General features: G+C 38.6%; 1 protein-coding gene across 1 annotated transcript in view; it reads left to right on the top strand.

Moving 5' to 3' along the window:
• The window catches only part of ZNF521 (zinc finger protein 521), a 208,577-nt gene that overhangs the window by 82,905 nt on the left and 106,878 nt on the right, over nucleotides 1-18,794 (top strand). Inside the window, exon 4 of the mRNA XM_026035384.1 lies at nucleotides 7,748-7,832. Within this exon, the coding sequence (XP_025891169.1) occupies nucleotides 7,748-7,832 (85 nt within the window). The remainder of the gene's footprint in view (nucleotides 1-7,747; nucleotides 7,833-18,794) is intronic.

The raw sequence follows: 18,794 nt of genomic DNA, 5'->3' as shown, positions 1-18,794 counted from the left end.
TGAAATTAATCAGCATTAATTTTCCACAGACTCTGCTTGTATAGTGTTGGAGAAAAGTGCCTTTAGTGTTTTAATTACGTAAATTTTAAAAGGTATATAAGGAGCCTCCAATTTTGCCTTTCTGTTAAAATCCAGAGAGCTTTTACAAAATTTGTGATGGAGAAAGGAGACAAAAAGGGGACTCTCTTGTGCATACTTGCAAACTATTAATTTTATTGGGCTACATCTGTTGCTGATTGTTAGTGAAGAAAGTAGTGGCTTTATTGAATGTCAGTCTGTCTCAGTATGCCTTTTCTAAAATAAAGGCAAAAGAGGTGGAAAAAGAATCCCTCAGTCTATCAGCTTACTCAGAATATCAGCGTCTTGCATATCTCAGAGCTGCCAAGTCATGCTTTACATGCTGTGATTTGATGCCACATGATCTGCAAAATCATTAATGCAGTCTCAATTTTAGTTTCTCTTTATTGTCCACAGCTGCATAGCTGCTCTGATATTGAGATGTTGAGTGCTGGGATGCTTCTTGATGGGTTAGCAGCTCTCTGCTGGCTCAAGAGGTTTTCCAGTTGGTAGCCTTCTTCAATTTTAAGAGCCATGTAAGGAGACAAGCATGTAAGGATGCTGACAGAGAGTTCAGTTTTGACACAGTTGGCTCCTGACTCTTGAACACTGCTCATAGTGTTCAGAAGCCAAGCCTTGACCAGCATTGGGCCCAAAGACAGAAAGAAGCATATTTATTTTCAGATCCCAGTTCTCACTCAAAGTCCTTACAGCTGTTTGCATTCATGAACTATGCAAATCTGAAATAAAGTAATAGAGAGAAAACAAAATATACAGCCACATACTGACAATGTTAAGAGTCACTTTTCTGGTAATATGTGCCTCACTTCAGTACTGAGTTTTCAAAGAAATAGAAATAGTTAAGAGATTGGGGTGCTCCAATGGAAGAGATGTGATTTAAGAGTGTTGCAAGATGCAGTACTTTGTGTGTGAGGATGTGAGATGTTGCAAGCTAATGTTCTTTCCCAGCTAGGGGAAAAAAAACGGTGTGTAACTGAGACACTGAAGAGAAGCAGGAATGTATGCAGAATCCAGAATATAAAGGTGAAAAACATAAGAGCCGACTGTAAGGATTCAAAGCAGAATGCAGAAGGAAGGCCAGTAGAGTGAATATTCATATTTCTGCCTGAATATGCTTTGTGCGCTAAATCAAAAAGTAAACATAATGAAAAAAAATTAGAAAAAATAATGTTTTTCTCCATTTTTCATTTTACTTACCTTATAGGATTGATTGTATTTTGTCTCTAGGCATGTATACTCAGACCTCATTATACTTTAGACCCTGCTAAGTAAAAGCAGAAGAATACAAAAATCCTCATAAAATCATTAAGAACATGTTTTTAAAGCAATCAGGAAATACTAATTAAAGGATGTTCTGTTAGCAATGGGAACAGCTAGCAATTAGTCAATTCAAAAAAAATGCAAGCTGACAGTACCCCATAAGCAAGATAAATAGCTAACTACACAGTGAAACTGTCTAACATATGCTTAGTTCTTTGAAAGCTTAAGGTTGACAAAATAAGCATCCGGGAAGATAGAAAAGAAATCCTCAATTAACGTACTGTCAAAAATAATCTGAGCTATGATGAAGAATGAGTAAGTGGACAAATGAGCTCTTCTGAGCTGGGACCATTCTTACCTTTGTGTCTTAGGCAGAGCCAATCACACTGCTAACATAAAAAAAAAATAATGTGAAAAATCAGCTTGCAGCATGACAAGTTGCCATAGTTAGCGTGTACGTTTTTACTTGGTTTTGCATATCATTTGCTGGGAGCACATACTAACTTTGTCTTTTCAGGTTACCTTCCTGTTGGTGTAACAGGTTGAATCAGCTCCATCCTGGATTTAATGTGAGGGAAGCAGTGGGAGTGAGTAACGGCCTGGGAGAAGGGAATTGAGAATGTGGGAAGTGTGGGATCACTATTTTGGCTGCAGTGAGTTGGCTCTGCTGTATCATTGATCCTTGCCCTTGGTCTGTGCTGAATTTGAGGAGTGAAAAAGCACTGAAAGTCACATTTCCTGCTGTGACAAGGGTAAACACTTCACTTGCTTGTAAACAGGAGATTATTGTTAGGTGAACAGTCCGTGTCAAAGCCATTTTGGGGAGCAGAACGGTTGTGTGCAAGAGAGGTCTGACAGGAGAACAGAATAAATAGGGAATGTCTGCTAGGCTGTGTTCACAAAGGAGAGAATGAAGAAAAAGTGCTTTAAAAGCTGTAAGAAGACATGTTTGGTTACTTCATACAGGGAAGAGGCATTTGGTTAGAAGGGGGATATAGGAGACCTAGAAACAATATAGGTAATCAAGGCAAACAATATTGTTGAAGACAATGCTTGGAGCTTGTGGCATATTCTGCCCACAGAGAAAGAGGTATGGACTAGATGTGCTATAATGGTATAGAAAATATAGAAAATAGTATAGAAGAGTAACTCACAAACCCATTCCCAACCTCTCTAATAAGTAGCTGAAGATAAAAGGAAACATTAAGCAGATATATTTACAGCCCTTTTTAGGAAACAGAAGTATCAATAATCTGGGAAAAAATACTGCTAGCAGACACTTAACAGTGGATGTGAGGATTACAGATGACGTTATATGAGTTTAATTTAAATAGTGAGGAAGATGCGAGAAAAGCTAATCAAAGATATGATAGAAGAATACCTAAAAAGTTTGGATTTAATGAAGAATAGAGGACAAAGGTTCACAAAGGGAATATCTTGCCTAAAATGTCTGATAAGAGTATATTGAGAGAGTAGCCCTAAGTACTGATAGAGGAGCCTATAAATATGATTTACCAGTATTATAGAAAAGCTTTTCAAATAGTATAGCACAAAAGACTAATCTGTTGGGTAAGTATGGCATAGGGAGAGCTACTTTATTTGATTAGAAAGAAAGGAAATAGTGACTTGGATATGGAAAGCATAAGAGTCTTGTGAATTGAAAGCATTTAGGTTGGAGAAATGTGAATAATGGAAACTGTAAGAATCATTATTTGCATTAACTTTGTTGATGTATGCAGCATATCCATAGTCTGGAGGAAAGCGTAAGTAGTAAGGTGGTGTACAAATTGGGGAAATGTCCAAACAAAAGAAGTAGGTGATAAAAATCACAATAACTTTGACAAGGAGGTGGAGGATGGGCAGATAAGTATATTATACAACTTATTTTCAAGTAATATGGGGGGAAGGAATAGTAGAAGGAGAATGTGTGGATACCTCAAAAAGTCACAGGGCATAGAAGGCTACACGGAAGGATCTAATGTACTTGTGAACAGAACTGTAAATCCCTGGTAAAGTGTTTATTAGTTGATTTGCATTTTTGAAGGCAAATAAAATTCTGGGGCACAGAGTTGAAGTACTGATTGGAAAGACCATGTTCTTGGGCCACTTATAGACGTAGCGGAGCCTGATTTGCCTTGTCATGGACAGTTTGGACGCCTTCGTAGGGAGGAAATTCTGCAAACTGCAAAGTGACAAGTGAGGATGGGGGCAATAATTAAAGGTGTAGGTGACATTAATTATTCAAAAGGTTAGAGAGGTGCCTGCATAAGCTTTGCATGGATCAAAGGCCTGAATCAGCACAGAGAAGGCAAATTTACACTTGAGCTGTTGACATTTTTCCAGGGGAGTTTTTGGAGACCTAAGCCATGATTTCTCTTGAAGCACTACCCTATGTACTTTGCAAATGAAGTTCTTGAAATTCCTGTGCGTTTCCAATATCTGTTTGTAATACCAACGGTGCTGCTTTGGGGAGGCGGGACAGTGGGGAGAGGACTTAAAAATGAAACATGACTAGACATATTTGCATCTGAGGGGGTTTATATTTGAAAAGCCACTGGAAATTACAGCAAAGTATTATTAAAACCTCAAACACCAGCGAATAATTTTCAAAAAGATGGAAGGTAATTTAATATAGGATAATTTTGTATTGAAAAGCCTCCTGAAAAAGAAACATATTTTTCTGTAGCCTTTTCCACATCAGCAAATATGTAAGAAAAATTAAAAATACATTTTCTTTCTAAGTATGAAAAAATGGGAAAATACATGTTGGCATTTTGTTTTATATTTCTTCATGATAACAAAAAAAGCCACTTCAGATTCAAAAGTTTACTGTCTTCTTTTAACTTGGTTGAAACATCAGCAAATGCAGAAACCTGTCCATGGTGGGTCTTTGTTTCCTGTGATTTTCCACATTTCCTTTCAAGCATAGTTCTGCAACCAGAGCTAATGAGAAGTCCCTCTACAGCAGTACATGCGGCCTGACCCACTTTTGTGTCTGGCGGCAGCACGAAGATCTTGGCCAGCTGCGGCCGCTGGCAGGAGGCTGATGGTGGCAGGTAGGGAGGTACCTGGCACCAGCTGTCCCCACCATGCCCATGCAGAGCCTGGGCAGCCGCTCCGTCCTGCTGCCTCCCGCATAGGTGCTGCAGGTTGGGCAAGGATGGCCACTGTGGACCTATGTGGCTATACACACCTAGCTTGGCCTTCCTGGGTCACTGGAAGCTCCCTGAGGGACTAAAATTGCTTCTTCAGTCTCGATGCTTTTTTCTGCCATGCAAGCAGGTCTTCCTCGCTGGTTATCCAGGCAAGGAACACCAAGCTGAGCCACCCCAGTGCTCTTTCCCATCTTCTTCCCTCTGTGGAAATGGGGCCTCCTCTCAGGCCTGCCCCTGGCGGGGAGCAGGGACCAGCCCCAAGCTCATCTGAGCCGGGTGCTCCCGGAGCCGTCAGGTGTCCTGGCGGTCCCAGCCAGGCTGCTGAGGCCGAGCTGTCACTCTGGCAGAGGCACAGGGTTCCTGCAGGAACACGAGGAAATGCCCACGGGCCGCGTGTTCCAAGGGTGTGAAAAGGACTGCGTTTGATCATGTGCGAAATCTGAGAGGAAGCGGAATTTACCGAGTTGCTTTTAAAATCCAAATTTACCCGTGCGCAGGTTTAGACACTTTGAGATGACTGTTTTGAGGTAATAAAAGTTGATGTCAACATTTTAGGATATGTTTATGAACAAAAAAGAACCAGTTTTTGATCAAGCAGCAGTCAAAAAGAAAATTTCCTGCCTTCATGATAAAAAGAAACCTCTGTGTGATTTTGCAGATATGTCAGATCATTTTGAAGAGGCTAGCAAGTGCTGGTATTTTTTTTTTCCTGCTACAGTTGTTGTCAAATGAGTTTGGTTTTTGGCATTAGGCTTCAAAAAGACCCCACCTTGGTGTGTGTTGTCATTATGTACATCAGTCATCATTTTGCCAACAATTCTTGACATGCACTCTGTACTACAGTGCTAACAAGAGAAAAGACCAGCCATTACGTTTATGTTTCTTTGTTTTTGAACAAAGTCACATATCAGGAATAATGCTAGGGGTATGCTAATAAACAATATATACTGCCGGTCATCAGGGAGTAAGAAATATTTTCTAACTAGTTCTAAAGGGAAACAATGTTTTTTAAAAAAAGGAGAGTGATTGTTATTTATGTAATATTGTTGTTCTATATGTCAGCATCAAAAAGCATCTTGTAAAGAGCTTAGCACAATAAATCTTTGATCATGACTGTCATTATTATGAGGTCTTTGATAGATCTAGATGTAGCATGGTAAGGTTAAATTTACTTACATATAATATAGTAAGTCTTTGGACTGGATCTGAATTTCTACCGGTTATGGTCACAGAAACCAAAAACAAGGGGAAAATTATTGAATCTTTTTAAATAGCAGGCTTTTCAAATTGTAATTGTAAAGCTAAATCAAAGCAGGTTTGTTTTCTGTGTGTCCATTGATTTCATTTCTCTACATAGGGATTTAATTTGGTTACATTTCAGAAAACCAAAGTTGGTTTAAATGAAAAACTGCAAAAAAGGCTTATGGTTGTTTCCACTGAGAAGCAACATAACATATTTTCTTATTGTCATCAAGAAAATTAAAACAGCCTCTGAGTATCGGGAGAAATAGGAGATTTGTAAAGAGAAGCCCACAGGAACACTTAATTTCAGAGTTGACTTTGATTAGTCACTAATTTTACAGTTAACTTGGAAAGAAAAAATGACAGATGTGGAAAAAGTCTTTGAGTTTCTGCCTAAGGGCTTGGAGTAGGAAGATGCTTAATGGAGGGGCACTTTGTCTGCCTGGGACAAGGCATCCAAATTTAGTCACGACATATGCAGCAAGTCTTTAAGAAGGTTTTGAATCAGAAGAAAAGAGTTTTTATTAACATAATAGATAATACCTGCTAATGTAGCATTCTTCAGAAGTTAGATATACACAAGGCAAGCTAAATTTTGTTTGTATTGTATCTGATGAACTACTTCTTCCCCAGCTAGTACATACTGTAAATCTTCAGCTCACCGTGTGTGTGTGTGTGTTTGTGTACGTGTGTTTGTGTACATGTGTGTGTGTACGTGTGTGTGTGTGTGCGTGTGTGTGAGCTCTTTCGAACTTTCTATTTAGTTTTGTGAGATTTTTGTTTTGTTTTGTTTTGGCTAATATAGGCAAAGTTCTTATGGCTCTGCAAAAGCATACTCATCTCTTGAGTTACGATTTGCTCTTTCAGGATTTATCTTGTATTAACTGTGTGTCTGAAGCAACAGTTGAGCTTTCCAGGACTGTTACTTCAAGTCTTTAGTCCTTCATAATGCAGTTGTGCAGCTGAATAATTTTATGAATGAGTTGTCTTGTTAGATGTCTAGATGATGGCAGATTTAAGGACTTAGGATGAAAAAGCAAAATCTTACTGTCTCTTTCTTGCAGGAACATTTAAATTTTGGCTTTTAAAGTAGAGCTTTTCAATATTAAATCTCTTGCCTGTTTAGCTCAAGAAAATAAGAGAAAATAAAATCATGTTCTTAGGATATTGGTGTTTAATCTGTAGTATGTTTTGGACAAGTGATACATTTTGTGGAAAAGTGAAACAGCAGAACTAATTCAGAGGACACCAAAACATCAGTGAAAGATTTTCCATATACACGGAAGTGAGTGAAAGTAATGAATTCCCTTATTTATACTGAAACTTGATCTATACACACAAATGCTTTGTAAGCAAGTCAGGCTCATTCCGAAGTGGGTGGTGGGTTTGCTTGGATTTTGGTTGGTTTCTCTTTGGTTAAATTCCAAAGAACCTTCCCAGTTTTAGTACGTGCTTCCCAGGGGAAACTGGAAATACTGCCTGAATACAGTAACATTTGTCCAGACTGCAAGGATTTTTCCCTCCTGGCAACCTGATGATCCACTTAGAGCACATAATGCAGAGAAGACCCTGCAGCCCTGTCACGAAGGAGGAGGAAGCAGATTTAGGATACGGTTCCTTCTGTGTTCCTGGCTTCTCTGCAGTTACGGAGTTGGGCCAGGTCATTGGTGTAAAAGGAGGGATTCACATCTCTCTCAATCTGTTTCAATCACCGTCCAAACACACACACTGCGTTTTGCTTTCCATGAATATAAAGTTGATGTTTTAAAAATACTGGTCTGTCCATGGAATTAGGAAGCTGAAAAAAAAAGAGTCTCCAGAGAATTTCAAGAAACTCAGGTATATGGTGCTGCAGAACTGCAGAGTGTTATTACTTAATACTATTAATTGAACTTTAATGAGAACACTGCTGGAGAGCTTTAAATGACCACTTTGAACTCAGCATTTTAAATTGTAACAAAATGGTTCCAATTGTATGTTTGAGTAAATTTTATCTACCCTTGTTTCTTTAGAAGAAGACCTACCAGTGCATCAAATGTCAGATGGTTTTCTACAATGAATGGGATATCCAAGTTCATGTTGCAAACCACATGATTGGTAAGTGAAGCACTAAATCTTCTCAAAGACAGATAGCCGTTTCTCTTACTCAAGATCATCATTGCCTCTAAAATTAAATAGAGTTAAGGAGAAATTAATTGTGCATCCATCAATGATTAACCTAGGCATGATTGATTTTTTTATTCATATTATTAGACTTGATAAAACATTAGCATATTTTATTTTCTGCAAGGGCTAGTTTAGACTTCTGCAGAGAATTATATATCCACTGCCAGTCAAAACACAGGTGATTAACAAATTAAACTTCTAATCATTTTTGCATTATTGAAAACAAACTAACAGGAATGGTTAATGAACTGGATGTTAGCTTTCCGTAGAGTTTTAGACAGATTTTAATTTCAGAAGTTATTATGGTAATGATACTACTGTGTACTTCTCGAGCACCCTGGTCCGAAATCAAAACTGGTGAGTTTTTTGTCATTAGGAAACATAAATAATTCAAATGGCCATAAAATAGTATTGTTTGTTGTGTTTGAGTAATCTGGAAACAATACTAGTGTAACTATGGACAATTACATACTATCATTTATTTTAAAAAATAAGGAATTGTAGTTTTCTATAATGGAATCTGGTCTTTGAGGTATTTGCTCATTAAGGCATTTGAAAAAATCTTTTAGGATTTGTGATCCAAGCGTGGCTTGATATTTACAAGGCTGATACAGTTGTAAATTGGAATGAAACAAAAGCTTCTTTTTCTTTGATATTCATATTTTCCTATTATTTGCTTATCCCCCTAGGACTACCCATAATGTTTTCAATTTGGTAACCACTCAGTAATAGCTCTAAGAATTCTATCCGCCAATTAAATTTATCAAGCACATCATTTGCCCACTAATAAGATAACATTGCTAGTGTTGTCTCATTTTGTTTTTAACCTCTTTTCCAAATTTCACGTTTGAAGACGGAGAGAGATGCCATTGATTTTATACTCCTACTTTCCTTATTGCTGTTTTTTTTACTGCAGTAACAAATGCTGCTAAACACAGAAAGAACTGTATGGTATAAAGTTAATAATCATGTATTCAACAGGAAAGAAGATTTTTTTAAATTTTATAACTCAAAAATTATACACTTGTTTGACACTATTTTTTTCTTATATGGTTACTTGAAAATTTCTTCCATGAGCCCACATAATTTGGACGTGCTGTAAAAATTACCTGCCAAAACTTAATAGCTCATTTTTCTAGGTCCTTTGTTAATAAGTTTTAACATATGTAGAGCATGAACATTTTACAAACTTCTTATAAAAATGAATAAAAACAAGTGAGAAGCTGGTTTGGTAAAGCGGTAAATTATTGATATTGATATGTTCTTAATTGCATCATGCAGCCATCCTAAAATGGGAGAGAAGAAGGGACATTTTGTGGATAAGGGTGATGCTGCAATGTCAGCATGGTGTGTTTTCTTGCAACCCACTCCCCGGCTTCTTCCTATTTCAGCAAAGAGTCCTTCACCTTTCATGAAATACGCAATTTTCTTTATTCTTTTTCCTAAGGAATTTTAGTAAAGGGTTGAAATAGGAGGAGAGAAGGAAGTAGAGAGAAAGTAAAGCTAGACAAACCCAGTCAGTGTCAGTCTGCAGATCTGAAAAGACTGAGGTTTTCTTAAACTCAGCTATTAACTGCTTATGTTTTATTCCTAAAAGTTGGATGAGGTTGAATGAGAAAGAGAATCTTTTAAAAAATATGTAATTGTTTTTGCCTGTGATATATCTAATCATGCATGATATTGCTTCATGACATAACCATAGTGACACAGATTTACATGTGCTTAATATAAGATATTCCCAGTGAAATAAAAAAGGAGCTTGCAAAACATGCAGGGGGATTTGCTGGTTATGCTTGTGGTAATCTGTGTTCAGTGGAAAATTCTTATCCACGCTTCCAGCCTTAACAGTGCAGCTCCTAATGTTGCAGCCTCAATACAGCAAATGCAGGGGGAATTTGTGCTGGGGTGGAGTAAAAGGAACATCATCCTTTTTGTTTGAGAGTTTTGAGTGAAACCTCAGACTTCAAAGGACACAGAAAAATTGTTTCTTATCGCCAATTCTGTTAGCCTCTTACCGCCAATTGGACCTTTCCCTAACCATCTTTCTAATTCCACTTTGCATCACTGTCCACATGGTTTTTTTCCAAGTCCATATGCTGTCTAGAGGGAAAAGTTCAAGAGGTGACACTAAGCTTTTTAAAACTGGCCACAGTTTATTTGTATATGTAGTTGAGATCATAGTATTAAAAATAATATATAAAAGATGAACCCAAGTACATATACAACTGTAAAAAATTTGGATAAAATGCATATCCCACACATGCAGCTGAAGATACCTGAGTGTATATCAACATACAGATTAAAAAAACATATTACATTTTCGTGAATATTGACTTGTGGCCACAGCCCATTTGCCAAACAAAAACCCTAGCCTCCAAAATGCTTTGACCTCTCCTTTTCTATGTCTATGTCATAAAATATATCTTTCCACCCGCTTCCCCAGTAGGAAATTGGCAGAACAAGATGTAGTGTTTTCACTTCTCTGGGGAAGAGAAAGTGAGAAAGCTTCAGGAAGAGACAGAGAGAAAAAAAAAAAAAAAAAAAAAAAAAAAGGACTTTACATGCAAGGCAGGAGAAAGATAATCTGGGAAGGCAGGCGCTAAAAGTCAAGGGGAGTGATAATCCTTAGATCAAATGTTGGGGCAATAAACACCTTCAGGTCCAGACACCATGACACAGTCTCGGGAACTGTATTGCCTCTCACAGCAAAATGTTTAGCGTTATCTATACTGCAATTACTAGTGCATGTAGATTAGTTCCTTCTAACCTGAAGGACTTCAGATGAATTCAGAGAAATGAGAAAAGGAAGAGCAACAGTATGGGAGAAAGGTCAGGGAGGACAAAGGTAGAGGGAATTTCTATTACTGAAGGAAAAAAAAAAAAAGCAGGGATAAATGTCAATTAATAAGGGAAGAAAGCATGTGGAAAAGGGGAAAATTAGCTCTCATTGGAAGTGAGGAAAAATAACAAAAGAACAGAAGAGAGACAACAGGAGAAAGGAAGACAGCAGGAACAGCTGGGAGATGGGACAAACAGCAGGAAGGTGCAACTCATCTACCAACCTCCTCTCAAAAGTGAGTGGGAACTCCTTGTAGAGATACTTGCCCAGCTAATTGAAGGCTTGAGGGATTGATTTGTTGCTTGCCAGCTTTTTAGAGTCTGGAAGCCTGGAAGGCTTGCTAATGTTCTCTCTGATTACTGTGTCCATTGAGTGTAAGTTGAGTTCATGCTGCTATCATCCAGAGAGAGAGGATGTATTAGGGAAGGTCACTAAGGCAAAGATACGTTTAAAGTATCCCAGTTTGCAATTTAGACTTTTAAATAAGGCAGGTGGCATTATTTTCTTGGCTACAATATCTCCACTGAGGGTAGGTATTTTTAGGTTATGTGCCTGTGTGTGTTTTCGTCTAATCAAATATAATCTGAACTAGACATTTAGCAAGGGAAGAAGGATTAGGGGCTATTTGAAAAGCCTCTTACTCTTCTTTGTTAAGAGGGTATTTTTTGTTATACATTTCAATCAACTCAACAAGAAGGATTATGCCACCTAACGGAAAATAAAATCTACGGATGACCCAATGAAGTGTAACCTAAGGTATCTTTGACAACAAAACAATTTGCATTTGTTATTATGCAAGTTAGATATCAAAAAAAACCTTACAGTGTTGGTTTTCATGAGTTACAAGCTCATTACTTTTATAACTTCACAGTTAAAACTTAAAAGGCTAAACCTGTTTCACATGCCTCACATCCAACATTCTTCCCAACATCCTTGTGATGAGATGAGGCAACAAGCCCTTTCCATTGGATAGATGAGGACAAAGAAGCAAAGAAGCAGAATTCCTTGTTTAGCATAAGGGACTGAAAGTTCAAGAGTCCCGATTGCTAGATCTGCCCCTACTTCCCTGGATGCTGTATTTTGTCAAGCAATGTCCATGTTTGCTTAAACTACACACTACTTCAAGCTTAGGCTAGGGAAAATCTATTGATAAAACCATACCTCAGTTTTGTATCTTATTAATGGAAAATAGGAGGAAATGTAAATCTGGGCATATTTGATATAGTGTAGGAAATGCTGGCAAACATAGTAATTCTTCCACAGCCTTATTTCTTTCTTCTGCTTTTCTCTCCGAGTGGAATCTGTTGCATTCCTAGCAGCAGTCCCTGAGCAAATGCTATTACTGGGTATATGTAAAAGGAAGGAAGCTTTCTGGAATCCCTTTGTCTTGCTTGCATAGTTTACAGTTGGCATTTGACCCAAGAGCATGGAAAGAGAGTTCACCGTTGTTTGTGTTGTCTGCTGCACTCCACAGCTCATCTGCTGCCTCCTATTTTAAGCAGGGAAGCCAAACATTATTTTTTCCGCCTCTGATTCCTTCACATCTGTAGTACCTGGTGCACTACGGTGTAAGCAGGGTGAACAGTTGCCATAATCCCCAGGACTCTGCACACACACTCACACAGACTGATCAGAATGGAGAGAGTTTTGACACGTTTAACTCAGAAAAGGAATTACTCCATATAAAATTATGAGGCTCAACAGCAGAAGTGTAAATTTGTAAGTGCTCTGAATAAAGTGCTGTTAGGCATGAGATAATGTAAAGAGATGACATTGCCAAGAACTATTTATGAAGAGCTTAATTTTTTTCACTCTGATAATTCTTGACCAATAATTACCAGCTTCTAATTATCTATTTTAGTTAGAAAGAAATCTCTATCACTATGGAGGTTGGCATTGCAGCTAGCGCATAAATCCCCAAAGAGGTAAATGTGTTCCAAACAGCCACAAACAACTGTCTCATGAAACATAGTGAGCAAATTGCGAGCTGCCGCTGGCTGTGCACAACAGAGCAGCACATTTACCATTGAGGACTGATCAGGCTGACAAAGAGAATGATAAAAAGGGGGGAAACAGCCGCAATCTTTGTGGTTTGCTGCTACTTGTGTCGAGCAAGCCCTGGTGTCACTGCAAGAGCCACGACCTCTCTGAAAACCTGGGGAGGAAGAGTGAAGAAGGTGACAGTCAGGATTCAGTGCTTTCTTGCAGCCCTACTTTTGAAATTTCTATATAGGTCATTTCTTAGGAATAAACAGACCTTTTTTTTAAAAAAAAACTTTTTAGTGTCATGCACTTTTTCTGAAGTCTGTTGTGGTGAAGGGGGAGCTCATTTCTGAGGGGAGGATGTTGTGCAGCATTAAGGGAGGTGGCAGGTGTGAGAAGGAGTGGGAGGAAGTGAAGGGAAAGATGAAAAAATGAAAAGCACCAAAGTGAGGAAACGAATGGGAAAACAGGTCCAAACAATCCTGCAGCTGACAGGAGGATTCCAATTTACGCCAGTAAATACTTCATCAGGCACCAACTAAGCAAATCTGTGCTAGAATAGTTATAGTTTAAAAAGGACAGAATATAGAAGTTGAGAACTGATAAATTAATTTCTCTTAAAAGAAACGTTGCAAGCATGTTTGCAATAGTGACTAGCATGTAAGCATCAGAAGATACAAAAACATCTTTTAGTTTTTATATCTTTTGATTTTTTGATTTTTTTGAGACAATATTACAAAATAGATAATGTATATATTTATACATTTATGTGTTATGTGGATGTGCATATCTGCATTATGGATGCATTAACTGCAGGCATAATGAATGTTAAAAATAAATCATCTTTTTTGCCTCATGTTTATACAATCTGATTGCAGAACATGTGGAAAACATCACTAATGTCAAGATGAAAGAAATACCCGGCTTATGGTATAAATATTGGGCTTTCTGGAGCCCAGTAAGGCTTTAGCCTGGTTGTAAAATCATGCGTTATTCACACATTCTGTATCTGGTGTGATGCCTAAGGTCATTAGAAAATATTGTTTTCCTCTCACATATGCAGAAAACTCTATAGTGCGACTAATACTTGCTGCATTATGCTGATGTCAACTACTACCTCTTCAGAAATAACAGAATTAGCTGCTACACAGTAAAACTGACATCGCAAAGCCTCTCAATGTAGAAGAGAAAAAGCATTCAAAGATGTGCATGTCCACAGAAGAAGAGGAAGGAGGTGGAGACCTCCTTTGTCTCTCATCTTTTGCTGGATCTTCAGTGAGAAAATATGGGAATTGTCATTTTATATGGAAGGGAAGGGTCGTATCCTTGTAATATCAGAAAATTGTTGGGACTCTCTTGTTTACAGTCAGAACTGGTAAGAAGTTGCCAGAAAGTTACAGGAGACTTTGTCCGGTTGTCTACAAAATGCAGAGATAGATAATGAAATATCCAGCAAAATCAGCATTTGCTGTGAAATCTGAGAAAATGTAGGTTTATTTTGTGAGGAGCTGGGTTAAAAAATAGATGAAATCTGCGCTGTTTAATACTAACAGAAAGCTACTCTCATGTGGGCAATGCTGGCTTATTTGAAAAGCCCATAAAGGGCTTCTACATGGACCATACAAAAGGGATACGTTCTCTTTAATAGCCATCTGTACAGGAGAGATGAGAAGTGGGCCAGGTCATCTCTCCTCAGCTGTCATGATATTAACGTAGGTAATGGAGCAAGCTCTGTGTTCTGCTGGGTGTTGTTTTTCATAGATGTTCATCGATTTACACAGATAATTCTATTTATTTCTTAGAGATGGTCCAAGCAGATCAGGCAGAATAGCAAACACCAAAGCATTTCAAATGACTTTATCTTTGTTGTTTTGTAATGTAACTTTTGTCTAAAAAATGGTGTCACACCTACTGTGCAGATGGCTGCATGATTTGTAAACCAGCCAAAACATTTAAACAAATGTGTGATCTGGGGATAGATTAAATAAAGGATAAAATGGAGTGTGGACCACAAATTCTAATAATCAGATGATTTTAAGTTGTGTGTAGTGTGGAGCGATGGTAACAGTGATAGCAGGGAACGCTTGCCAATGACAGCAAGGTGCCTTACAGATCTCAGGATGGAGCCTGTGGCCTAGTAGGCCTCGGCTTGAGAGCTGCACATTTGCTGTACAGCTGGCAGCTCTGTATGGGGACATCAGATAAAACTTATGTAAAATGAAGTGTTATTGCTTAGTATGAAATTGGGCAGAGAGGGAATTTGCAGACAGTAACTGAAAACAGAATTCATGGTACCAATGAAGCAGACTGTAAATATGAAGAGGCTTTAATTATCTGCGCAATTTAACAAAAATTCCAAGATGTATTCCGAATCGGCAAAGGCAGCTGCAAACACTCTACAACAGCACCGTTCACTACGCTTAAAGTTAGGTCACCTGTGCGCGTTGGGGCTCCCCTCTCCCCTCCGGGGGTCCGTGATTTCACCCACTGAGCTATTCTCTTTGCAGCTGACACTCCCATTTCAAGAGTTTGAATCGGGAGCATTTTTTTTCTTTTGAAGACAGTATTTTTAGGAAAAGATGTCCAAACATTTAAGCTCATAAATGGTTAAGTCAAAACACAATGTTCAAACATTTCAGATTTGGGGTTTTTTTGGGGGGGAGGAAGGGGCAGGAGGAAGAGTTAAAGAATTGCAGTAAAACCAGTCAAAATGTTCTAATGTTAAATAACAGTAATAGCAGATTATTTGAAACTGTCCACCATGCAGAGAAAATGAAGGAAACGGCACCAAAGCCGCAGCTCTTCCTTGCAGAAATGTCTGTCACATTAAGAGCGCGCGCTGAAAAGGATGCTGCGGAGAGAGAATGCCCCTCGGTGCTGAAGTTGTCCCTCTCCATCCCCCTCCTGCAAGATTCTCCTCCTAGCTGGGGACATGATATACTGTGCATGTTAATACCGAAACACCGCGGGATGAATTAATGGCATTGTGTCAGCCCTCCCTTTTGTTCTCTGCCGCTGACCAGTTGTACTGCAGGCTCTGTCGGCTGCCTTCACGCATCCTTTCAGGCCGCGTTCGGCTGCCGGCGCTGGGGGTGCCATCGCCTTCCTAAATCACCCCGTCCCTTAGCAAGGAAGGCGCCGAGCCGTAGCTGGAGCGCGGCACCACGTTTCCCCCCTCCCCTGCTTTTCAAGCGCAGGAACCGAAACAAAAGGAGCCAACATGGAGAGTGGGTGTCGAGCTTCAGCTGCTCATATTGCCGCATTTGGTGAGCTGATGGGGTTTCGTAGGTCACCTTTAGAATTATGCCTATGACAGCAGTAGCTACCTGCCAAGATTGCAAGGTATCTCACAGCTCACAGGATGGAGCCTGTGGCCTGGTAGGCCGCCGTCGGAGGGGTACACATTTGCTGTACAGCTGGCAGCACTGTATGGGGCAGCAGTGTGGGCTGTTAGGGAGCTGGAAAGGAGACAAGCATGAAATTTCTTCTAACCCCAACTCAGTTTTTCTGTACTGTTGGCTGCTTCTCAGTTCCTTGACAAAAAAACCAATCAGGCACCCTTTAATCCGCCTGTGATTACCAGTGGTATAAAAAGAGAAGCATAATGAGGAAAAATGCCTCGTTTTGTTGCCTTCAAAAGCCAACAAATTGGAGTTAACTTGACAGGAAGTGGCTTAATAATTAGATTATTTATTTATTCCTGACACATATCCCCCTGTTACTAGTCTCAGGAGATCCTGTAGATGGTACGATTTTCAAGCTGCCATTACTTCGCTGTCTTCTGTGAACAAAGAAGCTACTGTCTATCAGTCAATTAAATGCACTCTTTAAGCAGAGGCTGAGAAGTCCTCAATGGATAGAGCCCTGGGACATTGTGGCTGATGATTCCTTTCTCTGTACTGTACATCACACTCTCAACTACGGTCCCCACAGAGATGGAATAAAGTCATGCATTAAAATATCACTTGTTGATTTGTTTGCTAATGAAGAGCCATTGAAATGTTTGTGTATTTCTGTGGCAAAATTGTTGATAAAAGGACTACTTGCTTGCATATCTTGCTTCATCTTCAGTAAGCGCTTATTTAAGACTTACTAAAATTAAAGTCAACAAATTAAGGAAAAAAACAGAGAGATGGATAATATTGGTTTACTTGCAATTCACATCAATGTAAATAACACTGAGGACGGGAAGAAGAGAGAAAGGGGAATAATAGTACTTCAACCATGTCTGATGTAATTTTCTTCATTAGTGACAATAAGGATCTCTCTATTTTTTCAGGTACAGTAGTGGGCACACTTATTTCAAACAATAAAAAGCATAAACATATGTGAGGCATACATTCAAGGTATCAATTTAAAAATAATCCTGGATATGTTTAAAAAAAATGAAGAAGAAGAGGAAGGAAGGAAAAAAAAACTTATAATTTATCTTTTTATTTTCTTTTGAATTTTAAAGATATCTAGGCATCAAAAACTTCCTTTAGTTGGAGAGTTAGACCATATGCAACCAGTTATCCCCTTACCTGGGAAAAGTGTAGCCATTTCAGGCTAACTAGTGATACTGGCAACGGGTTTGTGCTTAATGCAGAATGAGCAAAGTTGCTCAAACTGGGGATTCTGTGATTAACTTCCCCCCAAACATTTCCCCAGATTTGTATGATCTCTATGTATTTGTCCTCCCTTCTTCCTCCCAAGAGCCCAGGTGACCAGAGCAGACTACGTTTGGGGGACAGGGGGCTTGTGGTCTGAAGGATTTATTCAAGAAGTTGAAGTAGGTGTACACGTGTCTTCATATAGAAAATGGTTAATTGGCAGCGTCTGTATAGAGTTGGTCCAGTACTTACACCGCTCATCTTAGAGAGCTATATTTGCTTTTAAGAAATATAGATGGTACGGTAGCATTTCTCCAGTGAACTAGCTCTGTTCTGAATTTAGCCTCTGTATGACCATTTGCACCTGCAAATAGAGCCTCTAAGTGCTATAATATATGGTTATTTTCTCAGCCTTACAAAAAAAAAGTCACTCATACCAGGATTATTGTTTTCAATGAACTTAACAACAAGCTATGGGGAATTAATTCAAACCAGCCTCAAATTGGAGTGTTTCTTATTCCTATTCTGTTATTCCAACTCATTTTATTAGAAAAAGCTTAGATACTCAGAGGTGTTCTATAATAGAAAATGAATTTGAAACCCATTCATTAATTGGTGATTAATACATTTCAGGATTAGTTTAAGCAAGGCCCTACCTCCTGCCCAGTCAAGTATGTTCTGGTTAATATCCAATTATCTGCACCTTCGTACTTATTATGTCTTAATATTTCGGATATGATAACCAGAAACTTGAGAGTAATGCTAATGAGGAGCATAGAACAGGAATTAACCAGTGACACACTCAGTGATCCTTACTGAGGAAAGTAACTCCTTCTGTTGGCATAGCTGTGGAGCTACCACGCTCTTTCTGCAAGCAGGACTTTTAATTCTGCCTTTATGAGAGGTTACAATCATATTTAGGTAAAAATCCTTAATTTTCATGCATCCTTGACTGCATAAGGTCCAAAGATATTCCTGCACACCCTTCTTCATTTTATTTTCATTAGGTGGAGCCAGTGAAAATCAATAATAAAGTAGAATACCTTCTTAAAATACAAGTTGAATTGCTTTGTGATTGAATGCACCCTGTTTTTATATAATGTTTGTATGCATGTACATATGAGCTGAATGGTCTGCTTATCATATCCTTCTGCTTGTAAGATACCTGCTTGAACTACAACAGTAGGCATAAAGGAAAAAATCTAATTAATAGCTGCTAAATGTAAATATTGAGAAATCAGCACTACTGTGAATAAAAATGACAAGACCATAAATTTCTACCTCAGGATTTCTTCCCATGAAATATTATTATATACCATCTTAGTGACACATGCAGATTAATCCATGGGGCCAACATATAAATGGGGTGAGTAATTCTGTCCTGTTCCTTAAACTAATGTAATTACAGATGTAAATTCAACGTATAGGAAGGAAGGAAGGAAGGAAGGAAGGAAGGAAGGAAGGAAGGAAGGAAGGAAG

The sequence above is a fragment of the Nothoprocta perdicaria genome, unplaced genomic scaffold (assembly GCF_003342845.1).
Source record: "Nothoprocta perdicaria isolate Ctin4 unplaced genomic scaffold, notPer1 scaffold_16, whole genome shotgun sequence".
Lineage (NCBI taxonomy): Eukaryota > Metazoa > Chordata > Aves > Tinamiformes > Tinamidae > Nothoprocta > Nothoprocta perdicaria.
This window is presented reverse-complemented; position numbering and strand designations above follow the sequence as displayed.